We start from the raw sequence: 23,497 nt of genomic DNA on the forward strand, positions 1-23,497 counted from the left end.
ACGACATGGGTGTGTGCAAACGCGGATGGGTTGGAAACGAAGGTGCTCCTTATCGTAGGAAAATCGCAGTCGCCCAGATGGTTTAAAAATCAACCTCAGCTACCTGCAATTTACACAACTAATAAGAAAGACAGACGCTTTTACCGAACTCATAAGAACTTAGGATGAAGAACTAGAAAAAAAAATTAAAACGTTTTACCCCAGGTGTCGATAAGTGCCCCGTGCATCCAAAAATTGAGAATTGAGCGATGAGGACGAAGCTAACGGAAATGATGAAGTGTGAATCCTCGCAGCTCAGGGGGCCCTTTCTGCTTTGAGAACTGCAGCAGAATCCCTTGAAAGTTCGTTATAACCGAGTTCTTTTACAATCAATGCCGGTTCAATTTCATGGCTCCGGGATCTCCCGACTTAAAACCTATGGATTTCCATTTATGAGGTCATATGAAATAATAATACCGAGAGGCAACGCTGGTTCGAGTGAAAAATTCATTCCTTCCTCTTTGTGAAGCATGTATCCTTGCAGTAGTAGGAGAGTTTGAGCAACTGCAGCGATATTTTTAGTTTTAACTGTCTCGTTTGTATAATTTTAGTAATAAATGGGCAATATGCAGAAAACTTTAGTCCTCTAAATCCATAAATAATCGAAATCGAACTGCTGTATGGACCGTTCATGTGAAGTTTTTTTCTTAAGCGTATCTCAGCTCCCATCTGCTTCACGTTGTGGGCGAGCTACTAAATCTCCTTGTGTTCAGCGTGTCAAATTGATTCGATTGAATTGAAAATTTAGTTTTGCTAAACCGTGATAAACTTAACCAATAATAACCAATTTTGTTTAACGAACATTTGGCTCATTAATGGGTGCGCGTGTTTCCTTAATGAACGGGCCAAAACTACCCATGTTGAAGTGACGAAATCCCTACCTTCTTAGGGAGGGTGCTACACAGCTGTCAAAAAAAAATTTGTGCTGGTATTCTTGGAAGTTAAGTTACAGGGCCCCCGTCTATTCAGAAAACCTTAACTGAAGGGCTGTATTTAAGCCTACTTAATTGGTTCTTTGATAATAACTCGTTTGGAAGATAAAGTTAGCGGAAACACCTTGCAAGAAGACCAAGTACATGTACAGCAAGATGGAGCTCCGCCACGTTATTTTCACCTGGTGCGACTATGGTCAGACGACCGATTTCCCAACACATGGCTTGGTAGACGGAGACCGATGGAACGGCCTGCGAGATCGCCAAACTTGACGCTGTTCGATTATTTTTTATGGAGGCATATAAAATCGGTTGTGTGCGCAACTCAGCCTGACAACATTGACGATTTGAAAAGAAGAATCTCAGAGGCAAGAAGGGCCATTCCAGAAACGGTGTGTGAACGCGTCAGACAAAAGAGTTTCGAAATTTGATTTATTATTGTTTATAAAATAATAGAGAACATTTAGACCATCTAATGAACTAAAATTGTTAAAAACAGGAACTCCATTGTTGAAAGTGTCTTTTTAAAGCCCAATAATGAGACAAATTGTACAGGGTGTTAATTAAGTACGTGCAGATATATCAAGAAATAAATCTCTGACCGATTCCAATACAAAAAGTTCCGATTAACGTATGGTCGCAACGGCCCCCTTTAAGAGATACAGAGTGTTTAAATTTTAATTCGGTTTTCTGTGAATATTTTTGGACTCATGTGAGTCAATCGGATGAAATTTCATATTCGCGGCTTTTTTATGATGCAAAGCCCAAATGTTATCTTAGTTTTTTCATTGCCGATAGAGGGCGCCACGTGCATGGTTTCATCACGTTTAAATTGTCCCTAACTTCTTTGCCCCACACTGTAGATCGCTTTTGTATTATGGGTATTATTGTACAGTTAGTTTTATTCAGAAAAGTACTCTTGGGGAACATCTATCAAATTTCATCCGATTGGTTCAGCTGTGTCCAAAACTATTCACAGGAAACCAAATTAAAATTTAAACACTCTGTATCTCTTAAAGGGGGCCGTTGCGACCATACGTTAACAGAAACTTTTTGTATTAGAATCGGTCAAGGATTCATCCTTGAAATGTCTGCACGCACTTAATTAACACCCTGTATGCTTTATGATTTAAAACGGCTATGCAGGGTTTATTACAGTTTTTCCATCGATTCTAATCGTAAAACATGTTTGAATAACAAATTGTTAATTTCAACGGTAGGAAAAAACTAATAGGAAAAATGAATTTGGGATGACCGAAGACGCCTAACTCAGTAACGCAAGAGTCAAATGGGACAAGTGAAGTGCCCTAATGTAGAAAATGAAAAGGCCCTTAAAATGATGTATTACCTAACTCCCTTTACCGTTTAAAATATTTGAGACGTAATAAAATCAACGTGTTCCATCGATCTTTTAACAATCCATCCCGTTTCGAGATAACAGGAGTGGGGAATGATCAAACTAGCACCCTGTGTACAGCGCTTCTAAAATTCTATTACGACACGTTTGTAAACTTTCATGAACCCGATATTAAAAAATGCGTTTAAACACGTCTGCTTTTATTAAAAAAAAAAAAGAAAAAAGGCATTTACTGCGTTACTTTTCGATATTCAAAATGTTCACCCCTATCCAGCTACCCCTCCTAACTTTTTATTTTCAAACGGACAGGCACCCGGCGCAGTAAATCAAACGAAGGGTAATTCAATAAGGGAAACAACGGTACACTCAGAATTAAAATCGAATCTGCAGTTCCTTCGAAAAATAAAATTATTAGATACGAAATAAACTAGCTCATTTAGCAACTATTACATCGAACGAAATTGAAATTCCTACAATAAACGCTCAAATTGGGCTCCAGTAACAATTCGGCAATGACCCAGTCGTTCGTCAAAGTCCTTTATGCAATTACCCAGCGCGTCTTTGTTATTCCTTCTAATTCCGTTTGAAGTTTAAAACGGAAATCATGTAAATTTTCCGGTCTAGTTTGGCGAACGAAAATCTTTGAGTGGCCCCACAAAATAATCGAGGCGCGTAAGGTCTGCGGATCGCGGGGGCCATTTTATTACGCCTCTTCCACCGATCCACCTCCTTAAGAAAATCGCATCGAGTTACCCTCTCACGGCCAAAGCGCAATGCGGTGGTGCACACGCCTGCTGGAACCACACGCGATTGGCTACTCATCCTCCATTTCCTCCAAGAAAAGTTACAGCGATCGATGGAACCGTTCCGTTTTGCAACAGGTGACGCGTCATTTAAGTTCACCTTTATAAAAAATGGACCAATCAACTGGTGGCTGATTATGCGCTCCCGTAGATTGAGTTTTCGTGTTGTGCATGTTTCATGTTGTACATGCAGAATCTGGATCCAGTGAGGATTGGCGGTAGACCAGTAGCTACAATTACATCGACAAATAGATCGATTTGCGCAAAACGTTGCTTCATCCGAAAACGAAATTCTAAAAAAGGATTTTTCGTCCTGAATGCCTTTTTCTTACGTCTGTTAACAAATTTCCATCCCGTGATCGAAATTCTCAGGCAGCGGGCGACTCTTGGCTAAAGGAAATTTGATCTAGATGAAATTTTTCCCGTTCTAAAAGATTGCACATACATCCAATTCATTGGGGAGTTCGCTGATAGACGGCATGGGATTTTAATCAATGAAAAAAATTTCTAGTGCTTCATCCCTGGTAGGTGCTGTTCAGAGTCTTCCACATTTCGGAGCAACTTTCAAGTCCTTGAAAGTTTTTTAGTGCTCTGGCAAACTACACTTCTGTCAATGCAAGGGTGGTCCCAAAAGTGGTCAACCTAACACATGAAGAAAAGAAAATGGAAAATGTTCCATTACATCTTAACACAGTCTCCTTTCAACTTGACACACTTTTCCCGGCGTTGTTCTATACGCTGTTCACGGAAAAGCTACGAATGTTTCAAAACAGGCATCAACTTCGAACTCTCCATTATTGACAAATCTCTTTCCACCAAGCCATTTTTTCAAGTTTGGAAATAGAAAATAGTCTGAGGGGGCTAAATCTGGCGAATGGGGTGGTCGAGCAAAAAATTCGAAACCAAGTTGATTGGTTCTGGCCATCGCCATGACGGTCGTGAGTTATCTCGATGAAACAAGGCTTATCTTCAAATGCGATCTCTTTTCCTTCATATCTTCTCTCTTCCGGGAGTATCCTCGTACAATAATCGGCCCTGTTCTCTCAACCTAAAATGTCTGTGTTTCATGCGATAACCGATAGCAGGACATTTAGTAGGAACGTCACGTCCAAGACAGGCACTCACAATACTCACAAATTTTTGGATGAGATTTGGCATTCGTAGAACATTATTTCATTCACGTAGCATACTGATTTTTCGGTAGGGACGCATGGTTTGAGATTCGTCATCAGGAATTTCAACGATTTTTTCAGGGCTAGAGAAAGAAGTTAGAAATTCTGAGTTTCGCTCAAAATTTACAACTTCTGAAGGTGTTCTGAAAGTCTGCGATGGTTCTTATGAGGCACAAAGAGTTCGGAGAAAAGGTATCTCTGCCCGGGGAATAATCACCCTGTGCGTACTTTCAGCATCGACGTTGTTTCCCCAAAATTTCAGATGTCTTCCGAAACTCGTTGTAGCACTTGCAACGGCATATTCTCGAACTCAGAATTGAGCAACTTTGCCCCAACTTAACCGACCTCGTACCGAGACCTCCCTGGTTCGAGCTCCGGACGTTGAACGTCCTGCACACCTTCGATTTCGATGAGGAGGCCTTTTCCCCGCTTCCGCAGCTTCCACTTCACCTTTTTATTCGTTCATATCGTGTAATACAAACTCCACTTGCTGAACTTTTCGCTCCATGCTCGGGGTAAACTTTTATTGGGAACCATCAAAACTAGACTCATTCGGGGTGTGAAGCATCCCTCAAATAAGTGCTTATTTCTTACAATTAAATGGAGCAATTGGGTTTACGTTCCCTTGAAATGGGCATTAAACAAGGGTCGATTCGGCACGACACGGCTTGTGCCCTTTTCGCGATCGGCAGCCCTTATCGGCCATTAAATTTTACAAAGAAAAAATGTAGCGTTTCAGCTCAACCAGGTATTTAAAAGGAAATATCGGTTTTAATACAAGACGGTACAGTCGGGAAGATCGGTACATGAGAGACAGTTTAAGTTTAATTTTGTAGACAGTATGTTCCACTCGCCCCACGAGGGTCCTTTAATGGCGCCGAAGGGTACACATTTTGTTATGTTTTATGGAGGACCCTGACCCAACTCAGTACGGTGAAACTGACACACTTTGTACTAATAAAATCTTTAACCAAATCCGGGATGTAATTATGGTTGTTAGCCGTGTTAAGGTTGGTGTGGACATCAATTTGGAGAATAGAAAAGTTGACTTCTGCAAAAACTCGTTATTCTTAATGACCCGACCCGAATGTCCATTTCGGTGAGATATCGCAGTGGAATGACGTTATCCACGAGCATCGGAAAATCCATCCTTAATGGCTTGGTACTTTAAAAATTTGGCCATAGTTTTTACTCGCGGTGGACCGATGAGTTTTCTGACCTCGGCACATTACTTACCGCCCCTTGGGAGGTTCTCAGGAAAACTTCCATCATATTTCCTCCACTCATACCTTATTAAATATACATGTATTCTCCTCGTATGCCACTCTAAATGCATTTTCAGCTGAGTGAATAGATTCACCGTACTCATAGAGTGTGTAGTGCTTATCTCAAATTCCATTATGATTGTGAAAAGGGACGTTCTCCGCTCGTCACGTCAATCTGAAGTGTAAACCGTTCTCGGCGATGAAAATTGAAATCCCTTTGGATGTTAAGCCCGTTTCCAGCTTGCAGCTATAATGGACGTATTGATATTGCCAAATGCAAAGCTCTATTGGGTGCATTATTACCATGCGAATTAAGTTCATTCCTGAATTGATTAAATTTACTGCTTGAAACCATCAAAATCCTCTTAAATTTCAAGGGGGTAAATTCAATGTTCTCGGCTCGGCAAATACTTTCTCGTCCCTTGAAAGAAAACAGCAGCCCTAAAAACCGTATTTCTATTAGAGTTCTAATGCCGTTCCTTTGTTCCCTAACGCGCAACATGTTTTATAGTTCCTTTCCGCCTGTTTCGAAACTCACAAGTTTTCTCAGCTGATAGATTGTCTTGAATGCGGCCTTTACAAGAACTTCTTTACCATACTAATGTTCTCAATTCCCAAGACGGGGTTTCGAGGACCTCAAGCCGCATTTTTTTAAAATGCTCTTTGTTGGTTTCAGGTGAATGGCCCTTCGGTTTAATATGGTGCAACGTATACGCGACTTGTGACGTCCTGGCTTGTTCAGCTTCCATAATGCACATGTGCTTCATCAGCCTTGGAAGGTACCTGGGCATCAGAAACCCCCTGAAGACGAGGCATAGCACGACCACTAGAACGGTGGTACTGCGGATAGGACTTGCGTGGTTGCTGTCCATGATAGTGTCCAGTTCCATTACAGTATTAGGTACGTTATTCCGGAGTCGTTAATGTGACTTGCGAAGGATTGTAGCATAATCATTCTCGCTTTCTTCTCTACTCGTCCTAACTCTTATTTAATGCCGGGGTAATGGTTCACGGCCTATACATTGAATGATACTCCGCTTTTTTTCCAGGCATAATAAATCACGAGAACATCATGCCCGATCCGAAAAAGTGCGTGATTAACAACCGGGCGTTTTTCGTGTTCGGAAGTCTGATCGCTTTTTACATTCCGATGACCGTAATGATGGTCAGTTACGCTCTGACCGTTCAGTTGCTGCGTAAAAAGGCGAGATTTGCGGCCGAACACCCCGACGCCGACCAGCTACGGCGATTGGGCGGCAGATTTGCCGCCAAACAGGACCGGGCCGCCGCCACCCCCGGCGATAATGCCCTGTGGAGGACCGCTGGAAGCGCTGACCGGTATGAAATGTTCTTTACAGTTTTTATTCTGACGTCATTAGTTAGCGAATTTTCAACGAATTCGAAGCCAACAACGCAGTTAAAATACGTGAAACTCGCTTAATAAAAAACTAAATATCATCACAGTCACTGGATGACGGCCGCGTAACTTCACGACAGGCGCCACCTATCTAGCTTCAATGGTATTAGTCAAGAGCTAGAACGCACCACCCATCTAGCGGGACGCATTTGTATTACATGTCTTTTAGATAGTTTTACAACTTTTTGAGCGATATTTGAGTCAATTCATTGCGTTTTCCGCAATCACACAGCATCAAGCACCTCTTTAATACATAATGTAACCATTTTAGGCAGATGTTATTTACAACTCTACTTCCATCTCAATTACCTTTATAAAACTACCACATGAAGCTAACCTGAATGCTTGCTTTTTGATTTAGATCAATTTTGCACCAAGGCATATGAGGCCTTTTTGATGCGTTTTCTTTAGTATTTCTTCTAATTCGATTCATTTTTATAGCTTTAACTAATGAATACTCATTGAAAGAATGGCTTCGATATAATGGAATTATTAGTGTAAAATTGGTGACCGATTTGAATACTTTGGAAATGCAGAAAGACTAAAATATAAAAAAGAAATTGGAAGTTGACCGAGAGAGGTGAAAATTAGCACGTGAACGGAAGATAATAAATAAAATACATTTTCCCCGTGATGTCTCCTAATTTTGAGAAATAATAGTAAATTTCAAAATTTTCTAAAAAATAAATGAGATTTGACAGTTACATCCAATCATTTGTTTTTTGATCGGTGTGTCATTTCCCATAACTTTCGATGCAAATTCGAAGAGCAAACCCAAAATTTACTTAAATTCATTCTAAAAAAAAATTATATTTGATTCCTACTCTATGCGTAACATTGTGTTTAAAATACAAAAAAATTTCGGCAATTAGTTGATGTTTTTATTCTATATACAGTGTGAGCCATTTAAGGCGGGAACACTCCTGTAACTTTAGCGTTTATACTTCTATTTCAAGAAGCCAAAGCTCAAATGATATAAAACAAAAAGCTCTATTTATGCTGCAAAAGTTGTTTTCTAATTCACCCGACCAAAAGCTACTATTATTCGTTTTCTTTGTCAAAAATCGGAAAAAAATTATTAGTTCTTTATAGTTACAAAAAATAATATTGTGTCAAGCTAGCCATAAAAAAATTAAAAATAAAATAAATAAATTAAAAAACAAAATCTCAAAAGGTCCAATAAACCCACTCTTTAGTTCTATACTTTTCTTCTGCCTTTTTGAAATGTTCCCTTGGACGTTTTTCAATTGTAGGATATCGTGAGGACAGGATTTATTAGCTTAATTTTTGATCTTGCCCCATAAAAAAAAGTCTAAGAACCTAAGATCAGGAAATCTCGGAGGCCATTTGATTAATGGACCATTGCAGTCTATCAATTTATTTTCAAAATGTAAATCTAAATATTCTGTCATACAAGCTGAATTATGAACAGTACTGCCATCATATTGAAAATAGAGGTTTCTCAAATAAGCGAGAGTGGCAAATCGTCCAAAGCGTTCATCACTTCTTGCTGAGGAAATTCTAGAAAATTTGAACCATTTAGGTTTCCGTCAAAAAAGAAATTAATTTGATGTTTATCATTCAGTTGAATTCGTTTGAATTCAAAGGGGTGCTTTTGTCCAAAAAAACCCTTTTTTTTCCGATTTTTGATATAGAAAATAAGTTTAACGGGCCTTCGACGAGCGAATTAAAAATAGATTTTAATCCTCTATCTTTTGAACCTTGGTACTTTGAAATCGAATTATAAATGTAAAAGTTACAGGGGTGTTTCCATCTTAAATGGGTCACACTGCATATGAACCTATTATTCCTACATAATTCAGGTAGACACTGTCTTGTCCTGCAATAATTTACAGTTAGTCCTGAGACGTCTAATACAAAGTTTAAGAGAATTCCAGGAATACAATCCACGTATGTAATCCAGAAGTGATCCCCCTAGATGAGACGCGCATTAAGAAGGGAAAGTATGCATGTTGGTGTCGTATATTCAAGAAGAAATACCAAATAAGCAGTTTAAGGCTAAAACTTCGTGTTTTACTACAAATATGGGTCAACGTTATACATGTTCAGAATATTGTATGGCCTGTTTGCGAAGGACCACGTAAAATATACCCAGGCATACAACACAGCCCCTCATCTTTTCTTTTATTTCATTTGGGAGTAACGTCTCACCCACAAGCAGGGATGTTGGAGTGCTGGAATTGCACAGCATTCTCAGTTGAAATGAATGAAAAATAACATTTAGGTTTTACTCAGGGTTCCTATGAAAACTGTTTTTAATTTTTCAACGAGATGGCCGTCAGAAGATCTTGAGGACCTGGGAAAATTGAGCAGGAAAACGCAAATTAGCAGTAAACCAAGTTGCACGGATATCTAAAATATAAGAAATTCCCGTTCTGAATCAATTTGAATCGACACTGTGCAAAAATTCAGTGAACTTAAAGGTTTGATGCTTGGTCAGGCTTGGTTACCTTGCAGGAACTTTTTTCAGGTCATCACAATGCATTTTCATCCACAGCAGCATGGCGTCCCGTTAGGTATGGGTAACACGTGAAAAGTACGATCCACAATTACTGTAAGGCAGCACGGAATAAGGTGTACTCACTGGGGGTTGTGCGGCCCCCTACTCTCACCGCGGCTACCTTGTTTAGGTACGTTAGACGTCCTCGCTCTAATACCTCACATCAAATCCAAGCGTTTACGTACAGTAATAATAATGTCTTCGACAACTAGCTAGTGCCCCCCTGAAATAAGTATGGGCTCCCCCGGACTCACGCCTGTGGCCAACAGGTAGAATCCCAACGGAAACAGTAGGGGATTACCTGTCATTGGCCGTCCCCGACCTATCCGTGTCGTTCAGGCCGCATGTAACACCTCCAAGTTACAAGACACGACACCCGAAGGCGCCCGCACCCTAATCAACAGGCAAGTGCAGAGGATTTCGATAATATCACATTATGGCCCTTAACGCACCGTTATGCACCAAGTGTATGCTATCATCAATAAACGATGAGCCCAGGCCAACGGCATACCTGCCCCGGTCGCCACTGTCTCGCATAGTTTCTTAGTAGAAGTCCGTCAATAATCCGGGGGTTTACACGGTTATCGCAATACTTTCATGTGCTACCACCCGTCCGGGAGCGCCCTCTTTTGCTCCTCGAGGGAACTACCGCGCGCGGGGTTCACCATCTTAGGTGCCACGGTGAGGGAACTATTAGGGAAATTTAGCACCAGTTTTGGCTTCCTAAGAGAAAAGGCGGTTAAGGTTTAGTGATTTTACAACTGACTTTTTTTTTTTAAGAGTAATTTGAGACAATAATTTTTAGTAACATACAACGTGTATCATTAAAAAAAAGCTGAGTTCTAACTGTAAATTCTCGCTTCTGAATTCTCGTAGGTTCTGAGCGCCTTGCGGAAGGTACGTTAGCGACCTTTCTGGTTCGATCTCTCGGTAAAGGGCACATGGTATTATTAGTTCGTTCCAACTGTTAAGACGTAGGCCCGTTTAGATAATAAGTAAATTAATTCGTATTTTAAGACCTTAAGTTACGCCCCTGTCCCGCAAATTATTTCCCAGCATTCTTTAATAAACAAACCACCTCAAGAAGTGAAAGGGCCGTTTAGTGCGGGGAGATACGTCCGTTCCCTTTTGCGGCACTAAAAATTGGGATATACACTGGCGAGCATGAAATTCGGGTCACTTCGAATTTTTCAAATATAAATGTATTGAAAGAGAAGTGATACATAAATCCCATAGAACATGTTTGGGACGAGATGGGAAGACGTCTTCGCAGTCGCGTACCCGCTCCAAGAACGGCTAGGGGATTGCGAGAATTTCTTCAGGAAATATGGGAGAACCTACCCCAGGATGTTATTCGGAACCTCATTGAAAGCATGCCCCGACGCTTGCAGGCTGTCATAAACGCTAGAGGGGGAAATACGCGATATTAATGTCATTATGAGTTGAGCACAAAATTGTGTTCAAAAATGTTACAGTGCTTGGGTAATGGACACCCTGTACAATACATCGGTTATTTGGGTACGGGATCGTGTTTTTTTTACCATTTACCCTTAACAAGGTTAAAGAACCTCAGAATCGATAAAGGCTATCCTTTTTTATTTTTTTGGAAGTTAGGAAGGCAAAAATTTCGAAAATACTAAAGTGACCCGAATTTTATGCTCGCCAGTATATTTACGATACGTTAAGAAAGCATATCGTATATCCTAATAGAAGTGCGTCGTAAAAGTACCCGACTAACGGTCACATTTCTTGAAAATAGGTACCAGATGTGTGAAAGTTGGCTCGGAAAGGCAGCACGCCTCTGCCTGGAGGTTCTGGCATTTTGGTACTTAAGATCTGGGAAGGAAGATTGCGGGGCTTTTTTTGAAGAGTGATCCTATCCGAACGACTCAGGCATTTATCTTCCGGGAAATATATTCAAAAAAAAATCAATATATATGTCGGATAATGAGAGGAAGAACTGCTTTCAGAAACCATGAGTCCCAAGTTAAACACTAATTATAGTCACTAAACACCGCCTATTTATTAAATAAAACAACTGTCGCTAAGATTACACTAATTCACATGTAGCAGACCAACTATCGGCTACCCTATATTCTAATGAATGTCTTATGGCAATAATCGCTTGCACCAAAGGTAAACCGTATATTAATCAAATCAAAGAATGAGAGACATGACAATCCGGAGCCAGACCTCTATCACCCAAAATCTCGATAATTACTACTCTGTCACACAATATTCATTTCGTCCCCTGGTCCCGTTTTGCCCCCCTTGCGTGTTAACAACAAGTGCGTCCCTTATTCCTGGGGTTCCTGGAAGTCATATCATAAAGAACATGAATGGTTTAGTTTCAACAGAATAGCGAGAAAACCCAGAACCCCGATCGATTACATAGGGTCGTACCAATACACAGAGCCTGTCTACTTAGGGGTATTCGCTAAATTTATGATGGCGCCGACATATACTTTGAGTGTACACGCAGGGACTCAACTGAACCACTAAGTTTATATAGTGGCTCGTTGTCAGTTAGTCCTAACTCGTCCGGTGTAAAATTAGTTATCAGTAAGTTCAATAAATCGTTATTATTGTTAAACGGGGTGTTAATTAATTGGAACCAGAAAACAGTGTCCCCGATACTGTAAGTTCAGGGTGGTCCTTGAAACGTAACAATCCAGTCCACGTCCATCGTGAGTTCTACGTTAAGGATCAGCAAACACCAACTGAGAGCAGTGCGTAATCCCACCAGTCCAACAGCCCCACTTGTGGATAAGGCGATGTTCCCGGGCGAAATAAAAGAGAAATGTGAATAATGAGCCTCAAACGAATAGGAGATATTTATATCTCCTCGTCGTTTAATCACGCGCAGTTTCCTCTATTTCCGTATCAGTCCTCCGGATTAAAATTCCAACGGTGCGGTGGGCCCCCTTTAAAGGTCCCGATTCACACGCAAACAAAAAATAACCACCGAAAAGAGGGTGAAATTTTTCCCTAATTTAGTTCACTCCCGCTGCCGACCTGACATTTCAGCCCTCAACAAAGTTGGTTTACTATCCCGGTGAATGTAGCGAAATTATCTCATTTACATTGCATACGCTAATTGTCAGCGGGATTCTCCTGTTGTGGCGTCAGTTTCGCATTGTTTGTGTAAACGCGTTCATTTGCAGCTAGTTTTGTTAAATATATTAAAGTAGCAATCATTTCCAGAGCGGATTCCACTGCCGTCCCTAATTCATTATGCATATTGCACAATTTAACTGAATATCGTTGGCGAGCGTCTTGGGTGTGGATGCAGTCAGTTTTTGTTCGGGAACTCGCGGCCTCGATCGCTCTGGATAGTGCCGCAACCTTCGAGCCTCCAAGTCAATAATTAACCCCGAACAGCCGGAATAATAAATTTTATGTTAAAAACGTGTTTTCGATTAATCGATGCAATCAAAAACCGATTAAAGCACGGTTTATTAGTGAATTCAGTTATCGTGTGAACGCCTCCCTTATGATTCTGCAGTTTTAACGCCACTGCAATAATATTGGCGCAAAACTTTAATTGCCAATCACAAACAGCAGGAGACACTTCACAATTTAATTACATACTCTAATTAAGTGGCGGAAAGAGATTATTATCGCCGACCGGGTCATAATCCAATGGAAAAATTTGCTTTTCGATTTTATGAAAAGGGACTTATTCGAGGCTCCTGATCTAAGGCTTCCGCAATCCCCCCCAGAAAAATGAAATATCCTCGTAAAGCCTCTCCGCTACCTTTGCATGCATGTTCCAAAGGAAATTTACTTACGAACAAGATTCGATGAACCATTGATTGTTATTCAATCTCATCCAACCGAATCCCGCTTTTGTCGAGTTTTCTTCCGCACAAATTTCATACTAAATTTGCCCTTTGTATGGTATAACTTCATGATAAGATATTCCCTGGTGACATGAAATATGGCGACGGAAACTCAGTTATGAACACGAATTTAGGGGTGAATTTATACACAAAAGGGTGTGTCTTAAAGGAAATTTGATGCTGGGGATTTCTCAGAGCACCGCGGCCAGTTATTTTAAATGGCAATATGTTATTTCGCCGAGGAATAATGCTAAATTGAATTCGGTGGAGTTCTAGGAGGCGACACGCTGTATACTGGAAATTTTAGATCCGAAAATTTAATTTTACACTTTCCGCTCAGACGTGCGAACTTCGTCGAAAAAGACAGTTGTGTTCGATAAATTAGAGATAATTCGAATTTGGAAAAATCTGCATGATTGGAAGTGTACGAAACCTATGGCGCGAGCCCCAGACGTTTTCTCTGAGGGAAAAAGTTGGTACCGACATGAAACTCAAACCAGAGGCGTGCGCGACACATCTACTACAGCTCGGGTTAAAATTTTCCGAAAAGTGATGAATGTGGAATTCCACATCAGTGCCACGTTTTCTCTGGCCGAGAAAATCGGTGCTTCTACGAAATCAAAAAACAATGGGCGTATTTGACATCTACTGATTGATAAAATCCGAAAAAATCACTTCTCTTAAAATAGGGAAATTATCGATGTGACATTTCACATGGGGCACCCTGTAGGTGTCTTCGCCACCTGGGAACGTTGGCGGATTAAAAAAATTAAAACCAGGTGCGTACTCAACGTGTATCCAACAGTCTATCAATTAAGGTCCAAATTACTCACCATTGGCAGATTGAGCGTTCGTCCTTCTTCGGTGAGCCTCAAAAAAACTCCCATATTGCCATTTCTCTAGAAATAAAAAATTTTTATTCTTACTAATTTTGCTAAAATATGGAAATTTCTGAAAGGGAATTTTCTTCCAAAAATTTCCGAAAATTCCTGACATTTGGGTCCTCAAACAGTACATTTAGACGAAAAATTGGAAAATAAATTTAGCTTTCCCACAATAAACGCACTTGAAAAGCGTTTCTTTTCGATAATTCATAATTCTTCGGACATTTACGGAAAAGAAACGTGGAAACGTGCATTCGGCTTTTCCCAAATATCTCCGGAGGTATTCGGAATTTCACTAATAGTGAAACGCACTTTAACACGACAGTGAAAAACGTGTATTTTTCATAAAATGGCCGAATTTGCATATCTTACTTTTTTCGATATGATTTCAGTTAAAAAAATGCGCTAATTTTGCCCATGGTGAACGCAAATAACCAAAAAAGCCTCGAGCTCGAATCTCTGTTGTTTTATTTTTTTTATATATTTTTTTTAATTAATAAATGTTGTTGCGTCCACTTTCATATTATTTTCATTAAATGAACCATGGCATCGTCCGGGAACACCACGATCTTATCTATATTAAGTTATCCGTTACAGCACAGCATTCCGTACCAAGGAGTGGAATGCGTTGATCCTGCAATCGGTTTTAGTTTCGGAATGAGGAACTTGTAGCAAAGCAGAATGTGTCTGCTCCTTAGTAGCTTTTTCTGAGAAACATTTGCAACTTTAACGCGAAATCGTGAAATCGTTTTTTTTAAACGGCGCAATTTTCCGCCGTAGCGCTCTCCAATTCCTACCAGTGGCGGAAAGGGCCAACGGAACTGCAATACTACACTTTTCCATACTCGCACCCGTCGATTCTTGTTCTTTACTTTAACTCATAGCAAGCGTTAGGTGACTTACTCCTGTTAAGTGTGTCAACCCATTAAGGTAAGCTAAATTCCTTCATTATTCGAACAAGAGCCTGAGAGCTCCGTCTCAAGTTCATGTCTCTGTCGCATTACAATTAAAGCCTAATGAAAGGGACACGACGCCTTCGGAAATCATTTAATTCCGAAGATTAGAACTTCAGATTTGATTGATTATCGTTGCTAATCGTGCGTCTGATTGACGAAGTTTCGCGGCGGTGCAACCGCCCTTTCCATGTTTCAATTATTTCCCTAAAAGGAGATTAATTGCAATTTGCATCTAATTGATAGTTTAATATTGGTTGTCCACGATGTGACCCCCATGATAGACGGACGCAAAGATAACTGAGTTAATTCTTGGCAAACTGATCCTTGGGTCTTTAATAAGTTCATCCAAACTTTATTAATTGCAGGTCGTCAAATATGAGACTAGGAAATTCGCACAGTCAGTTGTCCTTCGTAAATGGAGGAAATGGAAACCTGACGTCGGCAAGGAGGGACCAGGGAACACAAACTCCTGAAAATATTGCCAGAGAGGCGAGAAATTGTCGACTAAAGTCTCTCAAGTTACAATTGAATCACACTACTTCGAATCTGACCAACTTTAGGTAAGACTTACGTTCTTAGATTTTACAGGAAGGAACAAATTATATGACCCAACTTACCTTTTGGAGCGAAGTAGTAATCATGCTGAACTTTGGATAAAGTCAATGAAGAAAATTGTACTTTAAAATAAAAGTTTCTATATTTACTTCACTTTTCTCACATCCCATCTCTTGGAAAGTTCAAGTCTGGAGGGAAGCTATATGAGAACAGGGCCGATCGATTGACGTCAATGGCGCCTATCTGGCCCTTCCGGTTTGACCGGAAGTGACCTTACTTTCGATTTTCAAATGCGATATCCCATAAAATTTTCACTTTTTTGGAATTCAGACGTTATTTCCAGTCTAAAAATATGTCATTTAAAAAAAACATATATTTTTGTGGTTTTTCCATGTTCGCCGCCGATTTCAGATTCGATTTCTTTGCCTTCACTGATAATGAAGTTTTCTCCATTAGCATTCCCCGCTTTCATTTTGTCCACAAATTCTTTAAAACAGTGGCGGCCCGAATGGTTTCTAAGCGGAAACCTTTTCGTGTGAAATCGCGCAGCATCGGAAGGCCGTCGAGGACACTCTCAAAATGCCAACAGCATGTCAATTTTCACACAAAAAAGATGTATATATTTTCCAAAATGACAAGTTTTCAGAGTAAAAATGACCTCTAGATTCCAAAAAAGTCGAAACTCGGAGGGCGTCACGTTCAAAATGGATGGTTGAGGTAACTTCCGGCAAAACCAGAAGTGCTGGATAAGCGCCATTAATGTCACTCGATCGGCTCTGTCCCTACAGAGCTCCCCTCCGAATTTCAACTTTCCAAGATTAAAAACAAAAAAGTTGTGAAGGCGAGTCAACTCGAATCGCCCGGTATATTGCACAAACGAGGTAGCAATGGTCTGTCTCTCGATGCGGGTAACCTTTCCATTTGGAGAGATAGAAAATCAGTTAAACAGGCGAAATCGGGTGGAATTTCATATACAATGCGATGCCGGTTTCAAACTAGACACGGATTTCTGAAATATTTGCAAAAAACTGAAAATTGCCTAAATTTCGAAATTCAGTATCTGAAAATCTACTAGAGTTAGATAAATGAAATTAGTTTTTTTTGTGCAAAAGTTTTTACTTAGGATTCAATGGTTTGAAGCAGACTTTCGTTATGGCCTTAATTTTGCCAGACACGACGTTTGTCGGTTGTTCAAATTCACAAAACGAACTGATGTTGATTGTCCAATTAATAACAATTCCGGTTAAAACGTTATTTATTAATTATTAATTACTAGAATTAGCGGATCTAAATACCAGAATCTTTAATCACCATGGGGTGGTGCATCTTAAACCATTTGGTAGTGCAGGAAGGTGTCATGCTGCCCGGTCGCGATGTGCATGCTGTGAATGTTTGTTAAGAAGTCTGGTTCTTCCCGTGTGAATTTTGGGTAGTTCCAGGCCAGAAGGGACCACTTCTTGGCACCGAAATCTGGTGTACGTCATTCTAAAACACGTGGGGTGGGCATCTGCGTTTTTAGCACGATTGCAGGGCCGACAGAACAAATCAATCGCAGATCTTGGAATTATCTGACGGCGGAGAAAACGTGCCCTTACGGGTCTGACAAAAACCAGCCCTACTGAAAAATTCCTGTCAAATAGTTGTTAACGAACGAGACGTAGCAGATAAACGTTTAACAACATAAACTTACATTTTCTTAAATGATCTCATAGTTGACCGTGGATGCATTAAATAGCTTTCTTCCTCGAATTCATCGATATACTTCATTGTATCATTATCTCTTTGCGCTCACTCATCATATATTTAAATAATGAATAAAACATCTCTGCCTCAGACTCAAAATGTGATCATTTAAATTGTTCAAATTGACCACCGTCGGTGTGGACACGTAAGCTCACTCGAAACACTAGTTGCTTTTGACCATTTAGTAAACGTTTCAGGTCGAATTTTTCGAACTGCTGCTGAAATTTTCCATTTCAGATCTTTTAACTCGGTAGGCGCTGTTTTGTATACTTCACCGTTCAACGCGTCCCATAAACGAAACTCCGTAGGGGTCATATCTGGCGAGCGTGGGGGCCATAACATGGGACCTTGCTAATCCAATTACGGAAAAGATGCGTTAAGTGGTTTGGAAGTACTTGTGAGTCGTGAGGGGGGGCCTCGGCATGTCGGAAATGTTTTAAATCCCCGAGAGTACTTAGCAGGAAGTCATCGAACACGCCTTCGAGTGTGTTTTTTTGCAAAAAATTAAATGTTGTTTAACAGTTGAGTTAAAATTGAAAAATACGCTTCCAGTATTTTTTGTCGCAAAATCTTCCACCACGCATTTATAGAAAAACTATTTTTGTGGCGCCTGTCTGTTATTAAATTAAGATTTTCTTGAGTAAAATTGTTGTGTGTGTTAAAAATTTTATTATTTGCAAATTTCGCCTCACCTGTAAACAACACTGTTCGTGGCAAGTTTCCATTAGTATTTGTCTTATTCATAAACCAATGGGCAAACTGAAGTCTTCTTTGAGCTCCTCCAGGGCATAAAGTATGTGCAATTTAGTTTTTAAAACATTTTAATGAATTCTGTTTTAATATTAATGGAGCTTTCTCTTTGGAAACGTTACATTCTTTTTCTAACTCCCTTATTGAGGCGTTTGGATTGAAGTTGTGGTACGCCAAAACTCTTTCTTCATCTGCCCCTAGGAATTCCATATTTCCGCTTTTAGCTTTGTTAAATGCTCCATGTACCTTCATGTTATTTTCCAATATTGGAAACATTCTTTTGCCTGGTTGTCTTCTTTCTGGACATTTGTTAAAATGGAGGTCAATGGCTCTGTTGGCGTTTCTATCACTGATATAATAACAATAGCACGTATCGTTTTTTTGATTTTTTGCAAATTTCTATCTATGCAAACCCGAAAAGACTAATTGGGAACTAACAACGTAATACTTGCATGATATGTAAATGAAAATGAAAAGTTACATTACGACTCCTTGGGAAATTGTTTTGTTGCTCGCAACCATCTTGGTAAAAATTTTGGTAATTTTGAGTGCGGGCAAAAAGATAATGATACAGTGAAGTATATCAATGAAATCAAGGGAAGAAAGCTATTTAATGCCTCCACAACCAACTATGATTACCATTTAAAAAAATATAAGTTTATGTCACATCTGCAAAAATTTAAGTCATTGTGAAAATTTGCTTCACACTATAGAATTATACGTAAAAATTCATTTCATTTATCTAACTCTAATAGATTTTCAGATATGTGAATTTCGAAATTTAGGCAATTTTCAGTTTTTCGCAAATATTTCAGAAATCTCTCTTTAGTTTGAAACCGACATCGCATTGCATATGTAATTCCGCCCGACTTTGCCTATTTAGCTGATTTTCTACCTCTTAAAATAAAAAATCTAAATTCAAATTTCATTGCGTTTGGCCCTAAATATGTAATTGAAAAGATTAATGATCCTAAACAAGCGTTCGCCAATTTGTCACCTGTGACGTTCTTTTGTGTCGGTTCATGATGGCCTTTGAGTAAACGAACCGGCCGGAGTCTACAGGCTGTCTCAGTAACTCTGCTACAAACCGTTATCTTCGCTATTGTTAGGGATGCTGGAAAATCTTTTTGGGAACAAATCGGTTGGTTTGATGAGTTGCATTATGCGGTGGGACTTTGCTACTTTCAGGTGCCCTGGAAATCAATGTCAACTTCTTTATTTCAAACGGAACACCCTGTATATCTTACCATTTTTAGATTCCATACGTTAAAGCGATTAAATAATTAGTAGGTCCCTTACTGCTGGGCCCTACATTTAAAGGCCACACGCGGTTTTGGTGATTTTTTTGGCTAGTTGACTTCATAGAGCTCAGAGGCGCGCCGGTAATTACATTTGCATTCTTCTAACTCTAGAAAAATGTCTACAGAATGATTAACTAGAACGAATCTTAAACAAAATTTGATAAAAGTTCGATAACGTAAAGCAAATTAACGCTAATTTTCAGAGGAACATCCACTTAAACATTCCAGAATGATTTCATTTATTATTCAAAAGAAAATTAAGTTTCTATGGTAATGTGACGTACAACTAGTTCCTGCTACTATGACTACTGACTACGCTATTTTACCAGAAACCAGCCTTACTGCGTGCAAAGCCAACAAAGATGATTTAAGTTATTATTACTTAATATTAAAACTTACAAATTTGATTAAGAATTATTAATAATTCCGTAGACCTGTTACTAGTGTTAGACGAATTTAAACGAAATTACAGGCTTGCTCCTGAGCTCTGCGAAGCCAAAAACCGCATAGGACATTTAAATGTAAGCTCTAGGAATAATGAGACCTAATAATTATTCAATCACTTTTATGTGTGGAATCTAAAACTGGAAAAACATACATGGTGTTCCATTTAAAATAAAGGAGTTGATATTGATTTCCAGCGTACCCGAAAATAGTAAAAACAGTAAAGTCGCCCCACATAATGCGTTTCATCCAACCAAGACAATTTGTCCCCAAAACGTTTTCGAGTACCTTTGACCATAACGAAGATATCGCCTTGTAGCAAAGTTACTGGGACACCCCGTATAATTCCCATCCACTTTCGACATGGGGGATCAATATATTAGGCGACAACCACATCACTGTCATCAAGGGCCGATGTGATCCCCCCAAATTAATTGGTGCGATATTTCCCTTCCTCGTTTTAACGATGGTTATCGACAACACAGTTAAACCGAAAAAAAAGTTGGATCGCATCATGGTAGGTAGATAGTTTAAGCAAGGAACAGTTTAAGTTAGTATCAGGAAATTAGTTTTAGTTCGAAAATGAATGAGAGAAACGTGTTATACAGAGATAAGTATAGATAGTTAAGCTAAATCACACCACAGGAAAAACCATTCAGTACGCTAAATTATATGTTTAGAGCCGCAGGAAAATAATCTGTATGGACGATTTCATTCACCATAATGACATGGGCGGTGCATCTGAAAAAACCTCGGAGTGGTAAAACGGGACTTGATTCCCAACGAAAAAATCCTTGGCGACGTTCAGAACCTGCCGGTGCGGACTGTTCTGAACAAATTTGAAAATACAGCTATCCCAAAATACTCCTTCGCCATTCGGTCAAGAAAACGCTTTTCTCCCCCTCAAATTCCAAACGGTGATATTAATTAGAACCTTTTCCCTTCCAGATTGTTGGCCGGCAAAGTGAAAAGAAAAACCTTCGCTTCGAACTCGGTGGCAACAGAACAAAAGGCGTCCAAAGTCCTCGGATTGGTCTTCTTCACCTTCGTCTTGTGTTGGTCGCCCTTTTTCATCCTCAACATCATCTTCGCCGCATGTCCAGACTGCAATGTGCCCCAACACGTGGTGGTCACGTGCCTCTGGTTGGGCTACGTCAGCTCCACCATCAACCCCATCATCTACACAATTTTTAATAAGACTTTCCGAGCCGCCTTTATCCGACTGTTGCTATGTAGATGTCAAAGGTATGTATGATTCGCCTCAAGAGCTGCACTACGGTGTCGGCTGCTCGATAAGGTCGAGGAAAGGGCCGGAGCACACTGTGAGTTATGGTCATGCATGGAGTTGAGGGCTTTTTATAAACAACCCTTAGATTGATTTAAACCTTAGCGTTAACTTTGCACAAGTTAATGGGGAGATTTTCCTTGTAAAAACTGAAAGAGTGTATACAGCGCTTGTAAAAAGTGTTGAAACACGTTTATAAGTTTCATAAACCCGATATTTGAAAAAAATGCTTAAAGACGTATAAATTTATTAAAAAAAAGCATTTAATCTGTTATTTTAGATGTTTAAACTGTTCGCCTCTATGCAGCTACCCCTACTAACTTTCCATTTTCAAACGAAGAGGTGCTCATTGTAGTACGTCAAATGAAAAATAATTCAATAAGGGATTCGACGGTATACTCAGAACTAAAATTGGATCTACAGTTTCGTTAAAAAAAAACAAAACAAACTCAATATTATAAAAGAATTAAAATATTTAATCGTTTTTTCCGAAATAAATAATCCATTCTTAATTCATTTTGAAGAAAAGTGAAAAAATGACAATAAGATCATAGAGAATCCAAATCGTCTTCAATGTAGACAATCATTTAGATGCAAAACATTTTGGTCGCAATGTGACACAAGTAAATCGTCTATCTGAAAAGCAAAAAATTGATTTTTTTTTTTTTTGGGGGGGGCCCAAAGATCGCAAAAGAACTTACGAGAGGTCTGTTTCATATTTGATAGGGAATATTCACAGCGACCTATCGATAAAAGTATAGTTTGTCGAGTTAGCAAAAAATTTCAACAAAGTGAAAGTGTGAAAGCCACTTCAAAATGTGAAAGGCCTCGAATGGCAACTAGCGGCGATAAAGCACTAGACATTTTTTCATCTGTCGATTAAAATCCCATTCAATCCATTAGAAAACTCGCCTATGAATTTGATGTGTCTGCAAATCGGCATGCAACCTTTTAAAAGGAAACAAATTTCATCCATGCATAATTTCTGTTACCCAAGAGTTTACTCCTGAAGATTTTGATCTCAGCATGCGATTTTGTGAATTGATGAAAGAAAAAGGCATTCGAGACAAAAAGTCCTTTTTGGGTGAAGCAACGTTTTGCATAAATGGACCTATCCATTGACATGCAGTAGTGGAAGAATGTAGAGCGACTTTTAAAAAAATGATATAATTGCAGCTAAGTCAGTTGGTCTCATTTCAACACAGGTTTTACATAAAGGCACCATATAAGGAAGTACTCTGACTATCGGAAATATCAACATTTATTTTGTTGTATGATTTTATACCGATAACATTCTTTTGAGGGTGGACAAACGTAGAGCAACATTTTAAACGATTCAAAATATTTAAACAATTTTTGCCTTGATATTCATTTCAACTGTGAGTTTGTGTCAGTAAACATGCCTAGAGGAAAACATTTGTCTTTAGAAGTAAAAGAATTGTTATATTTTTATTTATAAGTTTTATTTTTCTTTCTATTTTTATTTTTATTTTTATTTTTATTTTTATTTTTAATTTTTTTTTATAAGTTTCATTTTTATTTTTATTTATAAGTTTTATTATTGTTTTTATTTAGAAGTTTAATTTATTATTTATATATAAGAATTGTTAATTTTCATGAGAGTAGTCAAAAGCAGAGTGAAATTGCAAAGACGTTTAACCTAAACAAGTCCGTTGTTTCCCGAATTATTAAACAAAATCGTGTATTCGAGAACAGTCCGGTCAAGAAGAAATCCGGAAGACCCAAAAGATCCAATAAATATGAGGACAAACAAATTGCAAAAACTGAACCTTTTGTTGGCTCCAACACGATTAAACGCCGTATTTCTGAAAAACTTAGAATTGAAGTCACTTCTAGGACTGTAAGGAATAGATTGATAGAGGTTAAGTTACATGGCAGAAGGTCAGCCAAAAACCGCTGTTATCAAAGAGAGACAGAGGGACTCGCCTCAATTTTGCCAAATCACATTGGACAGAGAACGACTGGAAAAAACTCATTCAGAGCGACGAATCAAAGCTCTGTTCATTCAACAGACAAAGACTTAATCCTAAACGTGCATGCCCCACAGTCAAACACGGAAATGGGTCAATTATGGTCTGGGGCTCGTGTCTCGGGCTATGGTGTTGGTCCACTCCACAAAACAGAAGGCCACATGGATAGGTTTCGATATAAGGACACCTTGGAGAACCAAATGGTGCCATATGCCGATGAGGTTACGCCCTTACGACGTA

General features: G+C 39.3%; 1 protein-coding gene across 4 annotated transcripts in view; it reads left to right on the forward strand.

Annotated features, from left to right (window-relative positions):
• Positions 1 to 23,497, forward strand: part of LOC136348839 (5-hydroxytryptamine receptor 2B-like) — a 127,761-nt gene that overhangs the window by 88,179 nt on the left and 16,085 nt on the right. For all 4 annotated transcript variants that reach the window (XM_066299992.1, XM_066299991.1, XM_066299994.1 and 1 more), the window contains exons 3-6: positions 6,245 to 6,469; positions 6,618 to 6,906; positions 15,554 to 15,748; positions 20,930 to 21,226. In XM_066299992.1, coding sequence (XP_066156089.1) covers positions 6,245 to 6,469; positions 6,618 to 6,906; positions 15,554 to 15,748; positions 20,930 to 21,226 — 1,006 coding nt within the window. The remainder of the gene's footprint in view (positions 1 to 6,244; positions 6,470 to 6,617; positions 6,907 to 15,553; positions 15,749 to 20,929; positions 21,227 to 23,497) is intronic.

This window comes from Euwallacea fornicatus, chromosome 35 (genome assembly GCF_040115645.1).
Source record: "Euwallacea fornicatus isolate EFF26 chromosome 35, ASM4011564v1, whole genome shotgun sequence".
Classification (NCBI taxonomy): Eukaryota; Metazoa; Arthropoda; class Insecta; order Coleoptera; family Curculionidae; genus Euwallacea; species Euwallacea fornicatus.